The sequence below is a fragment of the Heterodontus francisci genome, chromosome 37 (assembly GCF_036365525.1).
Source record: "Heterodontus francisci isolate sHetFra1 chromosome 37, sHetFra1.hap1, whole genome shotgun sequence".
Lineage (NCBI taxonomy): Eukaryota > Metazoa > Chordata > Chondrichthyes > Heterodontiformes > Heterodontidae > Heterodontus > Heterodontus francisci.
Genome location: NC_090407.1, coordinates 23,255,509 through 23,271,173, shown reverse-complemented (window position 1 = coordinate 23,271,173; position 15,665 = coordinate 23,255,509). Strand labels below are relative to the sequence as shown.

General features: G+C 41.0%; 1 protein-coding gene across 2 annotated transcripts in view; it reads left to right on the top strand.

Annotated features, from left to right (window-relative positions):
• The window catches only part of ints11 (integrator complex subunit 11), a 34,085-nt gene extending 18,896 nt beyond the window's left edge, over window positions 1–15,189 (top strand). For both annotated transcript variants that reach the window (XM_068017302.1, XM_068017301.1), the window contains 8 exons: window positions 4,955–5,038; window positions 5,158–5,247; window positions 6,793–6,955; window positions 9,019–9,126; window positions 11,200–11,261; window positions 11,354–11,496; window positions 12,868–12,997; window positions 14,768–15,189. In XM_068017302.1, the coding sequence (XP_067873403.1) occupies window positions 4,955–5,038; window positions 5,158–5,247; window positions 6,793–6,955; window positions 9,019–9,126; window positions 11,200–11,261; window positions 11,354–11,496; window positions 12,868–12,997; window positions 14,768–14,836 (849 nt within the window). In that variant the 3' untranslated portion in view covers window positions 14,837–15,189. The remainder of the gene's footprint in view (window positions 1–4,954; window positions 5,039–5,157; window positions 5,248–6,792; window positions 6,956–9,018; window positions 9,127–11,199; window positions 11,262–11,353; window positions 11,497–12,867; window positions 12,998–14,767) is intronic.
• Window positions 15,190–15,665: the final 476 nt, after the last annotated feature.

Below are 15,665 nucleotides of genomic sequence, written 5' to 3'. Positions count from 1 at the left end.
CAGAAGATACTTAGTAGGGGGTTACTGGGATGAGAAAGTTTTGTTGCAAACAGACTAGAAAAGCTGGGGCTCTTTTCACCAAAATAAAGAAGGTTGAAAGGGGATTTGATAGAGATGCTTAAAATTATGAGGTACTTTGATAAGATAAAATGGAAAAAAATATTAATGCACTACATCTGGTCAGTGGAAGTCCTTCATTTAACATCATGACCAAAAGAATGAAGGAAGATATATGGAGAAATCCTTTTATGCAGTGAGTTAAGAGATGGCGTACCCTATTGGAAACTGATAGAAGCAGAATTCATAACTATTGCTTTATTTATTTTATTTAGAGATACAGCACTGGGAAGGGATGGTCATGTGAGGGAACCGTGGTTGACAAGAGAGGTTGAGAGTCTTGTTAGGAAGAAGAAGGATGCGTATATAAAGTTGAGGAAAAAGGGCACAGGCATAGCTCTGGAGGGATACAAGATGGCCAGGAAGGATCTGAAGAAAGGGATTAGGAGAGCTAAGAGAGGGCATGAAAAATGCTTGGCGGGTAGGATAAAAGAAAACCCCAAGGCCTTTTACGCGTATGTCAGAAATATGAGGATGACTAGGGGGACCATAGGTCCGGTCAAGGACAATAGCGGGAGACTGTGTGTTGAGCCGGAAGAGATAAGTGAGGTTTTGAATGAGTACTTCTCTTCGGTATTTACGAATGAGAAGGGGTGTATTACTGAAGAGGACGGTGTGAAACAGACTGGTAAGCTCGAGGAAGTGCTCGTTAGGAGGGAAGATGTGTTGGGGTTTTTGAATAACTTGAAGATAGACAAGTCTCCCGGGCCTGACGGGGTATATCCAAGGATGTTATGGGAAGCAAGGGATGAAATTGCAGAGCCGCTGGCAATGATCTTTTCATCTTCTCTGCTGACGGGGGTGGTACCAGGTGATTGGAGGGTGGCAAATGTTGTGCCCCTGTTCAAGAAAGGGAATAGGAACAACCCTGGGAATTACAGGCCAGTTAGTCTTACTTCGGTGGTAGGCAAGTTGATGGAAAAGGTGCTGAGGGATAGGATTTCTGAGCATCTGGAAAGACACTGCTTGATTCGGGACAGTCAGCACGGTTTTGTGAGGGGTAGGTCTTGCCTCACAAGCCTGATTGAATTCTTTGAGCAGGTGACCAAGCAAGTGGATGAGGGTAAACCAGTGGATGTGGTGTACATGGATTTTAGTAAGGCATTTGATAAGGTCCCCCATGGTAGACTTATGGAGAAAGTCAGGAGGCATGGGATAGTGGGGAATGTGGCCAGTTGGATTAAGAATTGGCTAACTGATAGAAGGCAGAGAGTGGTCTTAGATGGTAAATACTCAGCCTGGAGCCCAGTTACCAGTGGCGTGCCGCAGGGATCAGTTCTGGGTCCTCTCCTGTTTGTGATTTTTATTAACGACTTGGATGAGGAAGTCGAAGGGTGGGTCAGTAAATTTGCAGATGATACAAAGGTTGGTGGAGTTGTGGATACCGAGGAGGGCTATTGTCGTCTGCAAAGGGACTTGGATAGGTTGCAGTGCTGGGCTGAAAAGTGGCAGATGGAGTTTAACCCTGAAAAGTGTGAGGTCGTCCATTTTGGAAGGACAAACATGAATGCAAAATACTGGGTTAACGGTAGGGTTCTTGGGCATGTGGAGGAGCAGAGAGACCTTGGGGTCTATGTGCATAGATCATTGAAAGTTGCAACTCAAGTGGATAGGGCTGTGAAGAAGGCATATGGGGTGTTAGCGTTCATTAGCAGAGGGATTGAATTTAAGAGCCGTGAGGTGATGATGCAGCTGTACAGGACCTTGGTAAGGCCTCATTTGGAGTACTGTGTGCAGTTCTGGTCGCCTCATTTTAGGAAGGATGTGGAAGCCTTGGAGAGGGTGCAGAGGAGATTTACCAGGATGTTGCCTGGAATGGAGAATAAGTCTTACGAGGAAAGGCTGAACATTCTAGGCCTCTTCTCATTAGAAAGGAGAAGGATGAGGGGTGACATGATAGAGGTTTATAAGATGATCAGGGGAATAGATAGGGTAGACAGTCAGAAACTTTTTCCCCGGGTGGAGCAAAGCGTTACAAGGGGTCATAAATTTAAGGTGAAGGGTGGGAGATATAAGGGGGATGTCAGGGGAAGGTTCTTTACCCAGAGAGTGGTCGAGGCATGGAATGCCTTGCCCGGGGAAGTTGTTGAGTCAGAAACTTTAGGGACTTTCAAAAGGCTTTTGGATAGGTATATGGATAAAGGAGAATGATGGGGTATAGATTAAATTGTCCTTGACAGAGGACAAAGGATCGGCACAACATTGTGGGCCGAAGGGCCTGTTCTGTGCTGTATGTTCTATGTTCAGCACTGAAACAGGCCCTTCAGCCCACCGAGTCTGTGCCGACCAACAACCACCCATTTATACTAATCCTACATTAATCCCATATTCCCTACCACATCCCCACCATTCTCCTACCACCTACCTACACTAGGGGAAACCGGAGCACCCGGCAGAAACCCACGCGGTCACAGGGAGAACTTGCAAACTCCGCACAGGCAGTACCCAGAACTGAACCTGGGTCGCTGGAGCTGTAAGGCTGCGGTACTACCCACTGTGCCACTGTGCCATCCACTGTAAAAGAGAAGTCGATAAATATTTGAAACTGAAAATTTAACAGGGTATGGCGAAATAACAAGAGAATGTCACTAAGTGGCTAGTTCTTCCTGATGCAATGAACCGAGTAGTCTTTGGGAACTGCAAAATTCTATGATTTGCTAGCTTGGTCTAGCTGGTTTAATTCTGATTTATTTGAACATCTGAACCAACTTTTTGAGGCGGTGACGAAATGTGTAGATGAGGGTAAAGCAGTTGATGTAGTCAACATGGACTTCAGTAAGGCTTTTGATAAGGTCCCTCATAGGAAATTGGTTATGAAGGTAAGCGCCCATGGGATCCAGGGCAATTTGGATCCAAAGTTGGTTTAGTGGCAGGAGACAGAGGGTCATGATCGAGGTTTGTTTTTGCGAGTGGAAGCCTGTGACCAGTGGTGTACCGCAGGGATTGGTGCTGGGACCCTTGCTGTTTGTAGTGTACATTTAATGATTTAGACGTGAATATAGGAGGTATGATCAGTAAGTTCGCAGATGACATGAAAATTGGTGGTGTCGTAAATAGTGAGGAGGAAAGCCTTAGATTACAGGACAATATAGATGGGCTGGTAAGATGGGCGGAGCAGTGGCAAATGGAATTTGATCCTGAGAAGTGTGAGGTGATGCATTTTGGGAGGACTAACAAGGCAACGGAATATACAATGGATGGTAGGACCTTAGGAAGTACAGAGGATCAGAGGGACCTTGGTGTACTTGTCCATAGATCACTAAAGGCAACAGCACAGGTAGATAAGGTGGTTAGGAAGGTATATGGGATACTTGCCTTTATTAGCCGAGGCATAGACTATAAGAGCGGGTAGGTTATGATGGAGCTGTATAAAATGCTAGTTAGGCCAAAGCTGGAGTACTGTGTACAGTTCTGGTCACCACACTATAGGAAGGATGTGATTGTACTGGAGAGGGTGCAGAGGAGATTCACCAGGATGTTGCCTGTGCTGGAGCATTTCAGCTATGAAGAGAGACTGAAAAGGCTAGGGTTGTTTTCCTTGGAACAGAGAAGGCTGAGGGGAGATATGATTGAGGTATACAAAATTATGAGGGGCATTGATAGGTTAGATAGGAAGAAACTTTTTCCCTTAGCGGAGGGGTCAATAACCAGGGAGCATAGATTTAAGGTCAGGTGCAGGAGGTTTAGAGGGGATTTGAGGAAAATTTTTTTCACCCAGAGGGTGGTTGGAATCTGGAATACACTGCCTGAAGAGGTGGTAGAGGCAGGAACCCTCACAACATTTAAGAAGTATTTAGATGAGCACTTGAAATGCCATAGCAAACAAGGCCATGGGCCAAGTGCTGGAAAATGGGATTAGAATAGTTAGGTGCTTGCTGGCTGGCACAGATATGATGGGCTGAAGGGCCTGTTTCTGTGCTGTATAACTCTATGATTCTAACCAAGCCACTGTGGGATTTTTTTCCTTCATTTCTTCCTCTACCCGTTTGAGTCAGTGACACCAAAGGTGTAGTTCCATGGGCATCGACAGCTTATTAGAGCAAGGACTCTTTATGTGTGGATGTTGGCAAACTATTCAACCAGAGAGGGCATACTGTCAGTTCCATTCCCGTACCCGCCTAACAACTGCACATAGTTTTCCAGCAGGAGTCATTGAAAAGTGGTCAGACACAGGAGCACTGGATGTGGTTGTGTTCTCGCTCTCTAGTCTAGTGGCACTGAAGCTAATTGTAGTGACCCAGCTACCACCTTAATGAGATTAGTTAACTAAGTGTAGACCAAACCTGGTCATTATGGCTGAGTAGTTTACCACACTGAACTGGTGAGGGAGCAGATGATGTTGTACTAATACTTGGGAATTCACAAATGTGGAATTATGCTTTTGGAAAGAAAATCAGACTCTGACAAAGCTGTTCTGCATGTTAAATTTGTGCAAAATCTTACTTGGAGCTCAAGGCAAAAATACCCAATCCTGAATTAGAACCGGCAGGATCTCAGCATTTGTTAGTTTCAGTACCATGCTCTATTCCGCAACAAAAATAAGAATATAGATGAGCTACAATTTGGGCTTCAAGTTTAGATGTTAGTGTTGATTAATTGCATTTATGGATAATTATCATATTTGTTTGAATTGTCTGTATTAGAAATGTTTACCTGTCCTTAATTACTATCTATCATACTTTAGCTATCTTTGGCATTTTGATTTATTCGGTCACTAGACTTAATTATCTTCATAATTGTGCTTTAATATTGAAAATTTGACTTTGAAATTAAAATGTGAAAGGTTTGCACCATAGTATTCCATGAAGTAATTCATAATAAAGGTTGATTTTTACAGGTTGTCTTTGCTACACCAGGCATGCTTCATGCTGGGCAGTCCCTCCAGATTTTCAGGAAATGGGCAGGCAATGATAAAAATATGGTAAGAAAGCAGGTCCACTGTTACCGAGATGTCAACATTTTCATTTTCTCACCTGTCAGTTCAAAACTATATATTGTCTGGACTGTTCTGGTCTCTAAGATGTTTAGTTGTTGTCTCAGGTCATCATGCCGGGGTATTGTGTTCAAGGAACAGTGGGACATAAAATCCTAAGTGGACAGCGGAAACTCGAAATGGAGGGGAGACAAACTGTAAGTTTTCCTTTGCGTATGTTAATAAATTGGGTTTTTTGACATTCAGGATTGTACAGACCAGAAAAGACCATTGTGGTCTATCTAGCCAGCCCCAAAGCAGAAGACATTGTTAATATGATACTTTATCAGATTGATTCACGTAAAGTTAATTGCTTAGCAGTGTAGTGATTGTTGAAAGCAAGATCCCATAAATGGTAATAAGATGAATGACCAGTTCATCTGTGTATTTTGGCAGTATTAGTTGAAGAAACAGTTTATTAGGACATCTGGTGAACTCCCTGAACCTCTTCCGCCTGCCCACCCCCTCCCCCCGATTTGGCAAAAGGAGCTTTGGTTTAATCTCATTTTCAGGATGACATTGCAGCAATGGTTAATGCCTCTGTTACCTCTTCCCCAATATCTTGCATTATTCTGAAATGTAAGCCCTCTAGCCCTGATAACTTTTCCATTATTATTTAGAGTTCAAACTTTAAATAAGGCCTTCCCAACATTTTTTTCCTCAGTGTAGCATTCCCAACTTCATTATCTGTTCTCATATTTCAGGTGCCTAATCTCCTCTGAATGTCGTAGCCATCCTCTGTACCCTCTATGAAGCCAGGATTTCCTGGTGGTAATGCAATGACCAGAATGGTATACAATTCTCATAAGTTATCCACTAGGACCCTCTGATCTCTCTTCTGTAATATGTCCTGTAGTCTTTCTACCATTCCCCTTGAGTTCCACTGCTTATTCCCCTTCTCCACTAGCATTTGTCCACATCTGGCGGCTGTTAGTCTGAGCATTAATTTACCCAGATTCCCTGTAATTGGTCTGCTTAATCCCTGTTATTTGTAGATCTTCCTTCCCCTCTGCTAAATTTCATATCATTAACAAACTTAAACAGCATTGTTTCTGTCCCTGCCCTGAATCAGTTATGTACATTGTTTTAAAAAAAGCCTTTCACTGTCTCCTGAGACACCCACTAATCACCTCCCTCTATCTTGCTGTAGCTCCATGTCCTTTCTTTCCTGTGACTCAGCCAATTTCTGAGCAGGAGCTCCTTCCAGGCTCCAGCTGTTTCACTGACTAAATGTTTCTTTTGAATATATTTAATGGTATCTTATATTTCTTGCAATTTTTATCTCATTCTGTTTTTCTGACCAGTTTCTTAACCTATTTTCATATCGATCTCTGTCTCCGATCCATCTAGATGTATACCTGAGGAAGGTTATGTTCTTACTTCTCTCTTAGTAAATCAGTATTGTAATTTGGGTCAGCTTGTCTATTTTTAAATTGTAAACGTATATCGTGTGATGCCAAATGCTGAAACCAGCTGAGGAGGCTTTTTTCTCTGCAAGTTGATTTGATATCATTAGTCAAGTTGATCTAGTCTCCTTGTGAGCTATTGTTGGAGATCCCTTGACTGTTAGGCAATGGGAGTTACAAGATGATATGTCACAAAATAGATTTATGATGCAGTGTATCTTAAAAATAATTGTCTTCATGATTTTTTTTGCATTATAACACTGTTCATTACTTCCATTGCTAACATATCCTTCCCAGCTAGAAGTGAAGATGCAGGTGGAATATATGTCATTCAGTGCACATGCTGACGCCAAAGGCATCATGCAGCTTATCCGTCAAGTAGAACCACAAAATGTGCTGCTGGTCCATGGGGAGGCTAAGAAAATGGGATTCCTTAAACAGAAAATTGAGCAGGAGTTCAGTAAGTCTTACTGAAGTTCATGTACTGCAGTTTTATCCTCCACAATGCAAATGCAGACTAACAAGATCTTTCAGTAACCAGATCTGATCATTTCATGTGAAGAAAATGTTAAGGATTATATAAAAATAGGAACAGGACAAGGTATTCATCAAATCAGCATGCTGTACCAGTTTGCTAACAATGAGCATTTCATCTTTTTAATCCCAATTCCCTTTTCTCATATTCCTTAATGGATACTTTACTAGGAAACATCTAAATTAGTTTTGCTTATGGAGCCATACACACCACATTCTAACAACCCTTTGCATGAAAAAATTGTTTCTGAATTTACTGTTAATTAGTTTTGTTCAAATTTTAAGATTTATGTCCCCTTGATCTAGATTCCAATACATAAAGGGCAGTGTTTTTCCGTCTGTACTCTTATTCCCTTCTGCATTACAAATACTTAAGTCAGATCACCCCTTAAGTTTTCTGTCTCAAGGAAATATAACCAATGTTTACCTAATCTTTTGTTATAGCAAAATCTCATCATCCCAAGTATCATCCTCGTGAAATATTGCTGTACTTTCTCCAAAACTAGTTTGTCCTCCTTAAGGTGGGACAGCCAACATAAAACGTTAAGCATGACTTTGCTTTTATATTCTACACATCATGTGATGAAACCCGGTGCCGCATTAGTTTATTTGATATTTTGCAATGATTTACTGTACATACTTGGACCACTAACTTCCTTTGCTCATCTACAGTCTTCTGTGCTTCCTCATTTAGGCTGGATTCCCATCTGCCGTTTCTGTAACCAAAATGTACTTCCTCACAGTTAGGATAGACTGTTACTGTCATTCACTTCATTGATCTGTCCTTCTCTTAAACTTTACAATACCTCCTAGCTTAGCATCATTTGGAAAACTTGGATATACTTTTTTCTATGTGCAAATCTTGATCATTTAATATAAAGTGTAAAAGCTGGGGTCCTGGCAGCAGTTCTGTGGGACACCACTTGCCATTACCTGTCGAACCAAGAATATTCCTTTTATCCCAACTGTTTGCCTTGTATCAGTTTCCTACCCATACCACAAACCAGCAATCTCTTATGCAGAACCTTATCCAAATGGGCACTAATTAGATTTTGAGATATTCATTGGCTTTGACTGATGTGGTGTAGTGATTTAGCACATTGCCCTTTGCATCTTTGGGACCTGGATTTGAATTCTGCCCAGGCAGCAGGGACAGAGGTGTCCTTTCTCCTAGCTTTAACAATCCCATGTAAAATTACTTTAGGTAGTGTCAACCTTCGTGTTTGTGAATACAAAGCCCAGAACAACCCACATTCTGGGATAGATTGGCACTAATTCGGTAACTCACTGAGAGGCCATCAGGATGGCTGGTGTGTGAAATGAAAAAAATCACACTGGTACAGTAGGGATGCTGTTCTCTGGCAGGGTAGAATGACCTTTAATTTGCATTTCTTCTTGCTATACCCTGCCTGGCGATGTGTGTTATAAACAAATTGTGCCCAAAGGAGAAATATTCATTGTTCTTGAATATTGATATCCCTCACCTCAATCAGCACAAAAATGAACCCAAAAATAACTCACTTTTTAGGAGTAGAACCCTTTCTTTCCTACAGATGTAATTTTGATTCATTTCACTGCCCAGCTGTAATGAAGCAGAAACCCTTTGTATCTCACAGACTTCTACTTGCTGAAAAATTATCTTTGATGTTGCTTTCTCTTTGTTCCCATTGGGTAGCAAGTAGTTCATGAATATCATCTGATGTTGCTGATCCCAAACATCAGATGTACAGTTTCCTCCCATCTCAGTCAGGAATGCACCCACTCATTCCACCTGCAGATGAAAGCCCTCCCCTGTATCATTATTGCCTGCCTTATCTGTACTGGCAGCTTGTACACACAGATATCACCGCCAAGGTGAAATTTCCCTCATAGTTTTAACCTTCTTGTAAATTATATTTTGTAGCTGGTGTAATTTCAAATACATTTTTAGTTTAATCTGGTAGAACGAAGACTTTTAATTATATTTATTTACATATGTTTTTTTTCTAGGTATTAATTGCTACATGCCAGCCAATGGAGAGACAGCTACAATAGTTACTAACCCCAATATTCCTGTGGATATTTCTCTCGGTTTGCTCAAGAAGGATTCATCTCTTGGTAATAGAATTGGCCTAGCCTAACGATTTAAGAAACGGCCTACTTTTTTTTTTTAAAAACCTGAAATTCTGTTTAGAAGTAAAGGTATGATTGTCTCATGGCTGAGTTGTTTAATGCATTGCCTAGCATGGAATTGAGCCATGAAGCCAAGAATGCCCCAAGTTTTCTCACAGGTCTGTACTGTGTTAGCAGAACTCAGCTGGTGGTGGGGTGGGGACACAGGTAACATCAAGGTAAGAGTCATGTGGACATTCTGTTTATGCTCCCTATCTTGTACTATCACTTGGAAAATACATATGCTTGGATATTGGCTGAGGACAGGCTGGGGTTCAGCAGTGATGCTGCCCGCTGTTGAATAGCCTGCCAACACTTATTATTTGCACTCACTTAGAAAAGAGAGCCACTTGAGCGAAGTATCATAGCATGACTAGCACCTATGGAACTATCTACCAGCAAGATTCCTTGCTTCAGTAGAAAGGCAAAAAATAATTAAACCAAAGAAGGAAGGATGTGCATTTATATAGCACCTTTCACAACCTCAGGACATCACAAAGTGCTTTGCAGCCAATGAAGTACTTATGAAGTCATTGTTGTAATGTAAGAAACGCAGCAGCCAGTTTGTCCCCAACAAAGTGATAAAGACCAGAAAATCAGGTTTAGTGATGTTAATTGAAGGATATTGGTCATAATAGCAGAAGAGTGCTCCAGCTATTTTTCAATTAGTGCTATGGGATTTTTATCTTCACCTGAGAGAGGTCTTGGTTTAATGTCTCATCCAAAAGATGACTTCTCCGCCAGTCCTAAGTAATGCACTGAAGTGTCAGCTTAGATTATGTGCACAGGTCTCTGGAGTGGAACTTGAATCCACAACCTACCGACTTAGGAGAAATTGACACCACTGACCCAAGGCTGACACCAACTAAAAACAATAATTTCCAATAATGATATAGGCAGATTGATTAATCTTACTGCCTTCAGAAGAGTTCAAGGCAGGTGTTATTTTTAAACCACATGCAGATCTCCCATGGTATTGCTGATAGTAAATTAGATAATGCTCTTTATTAAGGAGAGGGAGATTATGCAAGATATTTCACAAAGCAGTATTCTGTTAAAGGAGAGCAATGTTTAACTTGTCCTGTCCTTTTAAGGCCCAAGGTCTAATTACTACTGAAGTCAGCTAATGGCTGACTTTAATTCCTTTAAAGAATGTTTAGTTGTAATTTGTTGGCATTTCATACAAGTGTGATGGTTGCATCACAAAATGTTTTAGATAGAAGTAGATTTCCTGTAGCATTGCTGTATTTTTATAACAACAGGGGTGATAACGAAGGAGTGTTACAGAAAGTAAGCCTAAGAAAGCAGGCAATCAGGGTTGTCAAGGGCACAGTGTAACTTCAGTGCACAGCACTTTCACTTCTGATGCTTGGATTCCAATGTTGGCAATGGGATTAATGTCGGCTCTGATATCTGCAAGGGACCTAAGTGAAATAGGGTATTTTCAATCCAGTTTCTATTGAGAGCGAGTCCTTACCACAAAACTTCCCTTTGTCTGTACCAGTTGAGACCAAGTTTCATTCTGACAGACCACAAGTGTAGAAGATATGAGAAATGGAAACAGCACATAAGTGCAATGGAAATTTTGTAACAGTGGTATGAAGTTGAAGGTACATTATTGAGGTAATATAGAAATAGCTTCAATGTATTTATATTAGCTGATGGTGACACTGGATGCGCAAATTGAAGATAGGTCCATTCTCATCACTGGCATTTTGCTTGTTCTGCACTCCACTTGTATTCAGAGAGCAGCAGCCTGGAGATGCAGGACTGTGTGCCTGGACCAGCATCTAGTGAATGCAGCTGAGAAGCCACAAAATTACATTATTAACTTTGCATTAAATTTCATGACTATTTGCTGCAGAGGTTTGAAACTGACCAAAACTTCAATTTATTAAATAATTTATACGAAAATCACATTTCATGAAAACTTTGTTTTGTAAAGTGAATTATTAGGTATGTAAGCACAGCCTCTGATATTTGCTGTGATGTCTGTGACATTTTTCCCCTGTTCTGTAGGTCCGGTACCTGATCCGAAGAAACCGAAACTAATGCATGGTACACTGATTATAAAGGATAATGTGAGTAATGCGTGTTTCATGTATTTTAGAGCAAATTTGGGAATTGTTGAAAACAGATGAAAATCATTTGTTCCTGTTGCTTTTACCTTTAGAGCCTTCGCCTGGTTTCACCTGAACAGGCCGTGAAAGAGTTGGGTCTCAGTGAGCATCACCTTCGTTACACATGCAAAGTTCAGATACAGGACCACCACTCAGAACAGGACACCTTAAACCGAATATACAACCATCTGAAAAAGTGAGTACATTATCCTCGTTATGTCAATGAAGGTGATAACTATCTTAGTTTGTTTTTATTGCAACCATAGCAAAATACAGGGGTGAAGTTGGTTAATATGAACCACGGAAAAATAAGTGTCATTCAGAGCAGTAGCTGAAAAGGATAGACAACACTAGATAATAAACCAAGAGCCAAAATTACACACACAAGGAGTTGTTAAAATATATTTCAATCGATTATTGTTCTGTTCAATTGACTGCTACGGTGCACGAGGTATAATAAAGGCTTTTTTTGTAGTTTCTCTCCATTATAATTTTGGATCTGCCGTTGATATCTTCTCTTTGGGTGGTGTCAGTTGCTCCCACACCTGGATCTCTTATTCCTTATGTGCTGGAATTAACTCACATTCCCTAATATCTACTTATACAATAATGTAACCCAAGGGATGTCACAATACTTGATAAACGAACTGGATATTGTGTCTTTAACATGTGACTTCACATGTGTTTAGCCAACGTTTATAACTATTATATTGATCAGAGAACAAATGAACGTTATATGCAACAGTTATGATTGGTCTCACTTAATTGAAATAATGAAGGTGCTACACTTCCCCACATCCGTTCTTTGTCTTCTTCAACATAAGTAACTTCTCCCCATCCCCCTGTGTGCTAAACGTCTGAGTGTAAACAAAAGCTGGCCCCAACAGACTTTTATTTAAAAAGATGCCAACCAATTTTTGTTCCTGTCCCCATTTTATTTCTCTGTCAACCAGAGGGGAGGGCTTATACCGGACAACTTCTGCTGTGCACCTGGGACCAGCAACTTCTCCACACTTGAGACTGGATTTTGTGCAGGAGACGGGCTCCCAGCGCCAGGCTGAAAAGACGGGGTGGGGGGGGAGAACCCCTTCTGCATTTATTCAGCCCCCGGAGTGATCCTCCAGTCTTTTGATGTCAAAGTTTAAGGAGGCGGAATTTCCGTCCCTTTAAAGACTTAATAGGAACGGGGATCCCGCCTCCAAGAGCTGCCGGCCAATCACAGGGCCAGCAGCTCAGCAGTGTTGGCAGCGCCACCGGGAGCGGTGGCCACTGCTGGTACTGCAAAGGCCCAGGCCCAATGCTGCTTTTCCAGCTTAAAACTCCCCTAGATAGCCAGCAGGTGGTCACGTGACCGACTGGTTTGACCAGGTCTTTTCTGTGTATTAGGGGCAGGGACTGGTTCCCTTTATTTCAACACTGTTACTATGTAAATGTCTTTCCAGTCAAGGGCTTGCACTTTTTAAGTTTTAATGTTCATATGGCGAAATAATGTGTGCCTCAGTCTTGGCAGGTGGGGGGTTTGCCTGACAGTTATTTACTGTTTCTTTTCTTGATCATCTTCTTGAAGCATCTTGAAAGACTACCCCATTCAACACCTCCCTGATGGCTCTGTGATGGTGGAATCCATTCTCATTAAAATCAGTGCAATGTCTGATGATCAGAGTACGAAAGATGTGTTAGTTTCATGGACCTATCAGGTGAGTAAATCTATTTTGGAGAATCGGTGGCTTTCATGCGCAATGGGGAATCCTGCAAACATCTAGCCTTCAGTTTGGAATATTTCACGTGTTATCATGTATCCAGATAGAGGCTCTGAGAATGTGTCTCACATTTCAGGTGTCCTGTTTTGTACAGGTCTGTGATTGGTGAGACTGGGTAATGTCCAAGGCATCTAAAAGTGCCCCTCCTTCAAGAAGGAGATGAGATGAAGATTTCCTCTGCCTGCTCAGTGTAGTGGAATTGTAAACCGATCTCTTATAATGAAGGTATAAGAGATTATAGCTGACTGGATGTAAATGGTGTCCTCCAGTAGCTCAAGCTAAGAAGAAAACATCTCTAGGAAAATTGGTAGATTGATTCCGTATCAGTGTCATTTAAGTTAAGTGAGTGATTGTTCCATCTGCTGATTAGATTGTGACAGCTGGATTAAAGTGTTTATAGAGCAGAACTGATTCATCACTCCTGATCATCTCAGTGGGAATTGGTGTTGATTGAACACTTACTTTGTTGAGCATTTAACCAGTTATTTATATTTACAAAATTTCTTCTGAAATTATACCACCAGAATTATGTTCCTTAGAGGTTTTGTGATTATGATTATCACTGACTGTAACTCTTCACCATGTAGTTTATAGCTCACTTCAATTTGATCAACTACTTATTCAATGCCCCAATGAAATCATAGATGATTTACAGTCATTACCTCTTCCACTCCCCATACAATCTTTTATAATCTGTGACAGAAATTTCAAAAGGGAACTAAACACAGGGGTATATTTATTTTTTCGTTACATTACTCAATCCTGTCTTCATTTAATTACTGAGACTGGCTGTTTCTCAGATTGTCTTTTGATCATTTTAGTCAAAGTGCTTGGTTCACTTAGTTGAATTTGAGTCCCTGCAATGTCTTTAACCTGCTCAGGGATGTGTGTAAATTATGTAATTAAAAACCTGTAGTATTCTATGACCTTGTGTGACCCATGGCAAGCTTCATTACTTACGTGAGAGAATGTGGAATTTTCCAGTAAGCAACAGCCATCGGTCGGGCAAGGTAACTTCACACTTTGTATCCACAATGATACTGAGTGGGTGATACATTACTTGGAGGTGGGTTTCATTTTATATGATGTAACTGCAACAAAATGAAAATTACATCTAGTTCATTTTTACCAAAGTGTAGCCTGGTCAGGTTTGAGTAAAGTGCAAGTCCAATTTGTAAAGGTTCCAAAGACTAAAGCTGTGGTTCAGCAAAGGAATTCCTACACAGTGGAACTAAAGTACAGTTGTTAATTAACACATTACATTTTATATGCTGAACGGTTTCAACAGTAACTTGCATTTATATAGCATTTTTAGCACAGAAGAATCATAGAATAGGACAGCACAGAGGGTGACCATATGCCCCATTGGCAATGTGCCAAATGCTTCAAAATGTTTCACAGAGGAAATATTAAAAATGTTCTAGAACATCCAAAATATTTTTTAAAAAGTGACAGACGGGGAAAGACTGACATCCCATCAGCCTGGCCCAATTAAGGGATTGAAATCTGGAATGTTTTTTCCCTAACCCCCTTAGGTGATTGAAAGTAGTCCAGGAGACCACATTGGTCTTGATTAACCAGGTCCCTACTTCTTGTACAAGGTGGTCTCTGCCCCAGTTAGAAACCAGTCCAGCTCTCAATGGTACTTGCGAATTTGCGCAGCAAACACAATACGCTACTTACTGTTAAATATTTATTTTTTTCTAGGATGAAGAATTGGGCAGTTATCTAATAACCCTATTAAAGAAAGGGCTGCCTCAGAGTATTGCTCTCTGATCCTCAGGGTTGCGGAAACAAATAAAAGAGCACAAAGATTACCTTTTTGATATTTTTATATTTGCCTTTTATCTAAAAGAAACATGCATAGCAGAGTCCAAAAAGTTATATTAAATATGTAATTGTTTATAGAAAGTTGGAGATGGGGTTCCTGAGTTGTATGTAACCTGTAGATTACAATGAGTGACTTTTTGCCTACTGAAGAGTATTGTGCTTTGGTTCCATTTTATTTTTCTAATCAGGCATGTTTTTGTGGGTTGGATTGGGAATTGAGAAGGGATGTGGCTCGCATCCTGTTTTTGTCCGTTATTTTACCAAAACATGTTTGTACAATAAATTTTAAAAGTATAGTTCGGGATTTGTTTGATAAATTTTGTGTTTCTTTGACATCCTCTGTTGTGCAGAGATGGACTGGTTGGCTTTTGTAAAAGTTGCAGTCTGTTGGATATCTGTATCCTCAAACTCAATTCGTGTCCATTATGACGTGAAACTTAACTGGACGAGCCGCATAAGTACTGGGGCTACAAGAGCAGGTCATTCTGCAGCAAGTAACTCACCTCCTGATTCCCCAAAGCCTGCCCACCATCTACAAGGCACAAGTCAGGAGTGTAATGGAATACTCTCCACTTGCTGGATAAGTGCAGCTCCAACAACATTCAAGAAGCTCAACACCATCCAAGGCAAAGTGTCCCGCTTGATTGGCTCCCCATCCACCACCTTAAACGTTCACTTCTTCCACCATTGACGCACACCGTATGTGCAGTGTGTACCATCTACTAGATGGATTTCAGCAACTTGCCAAGGCTTCTTTGAGAGCACCTTCCAAACC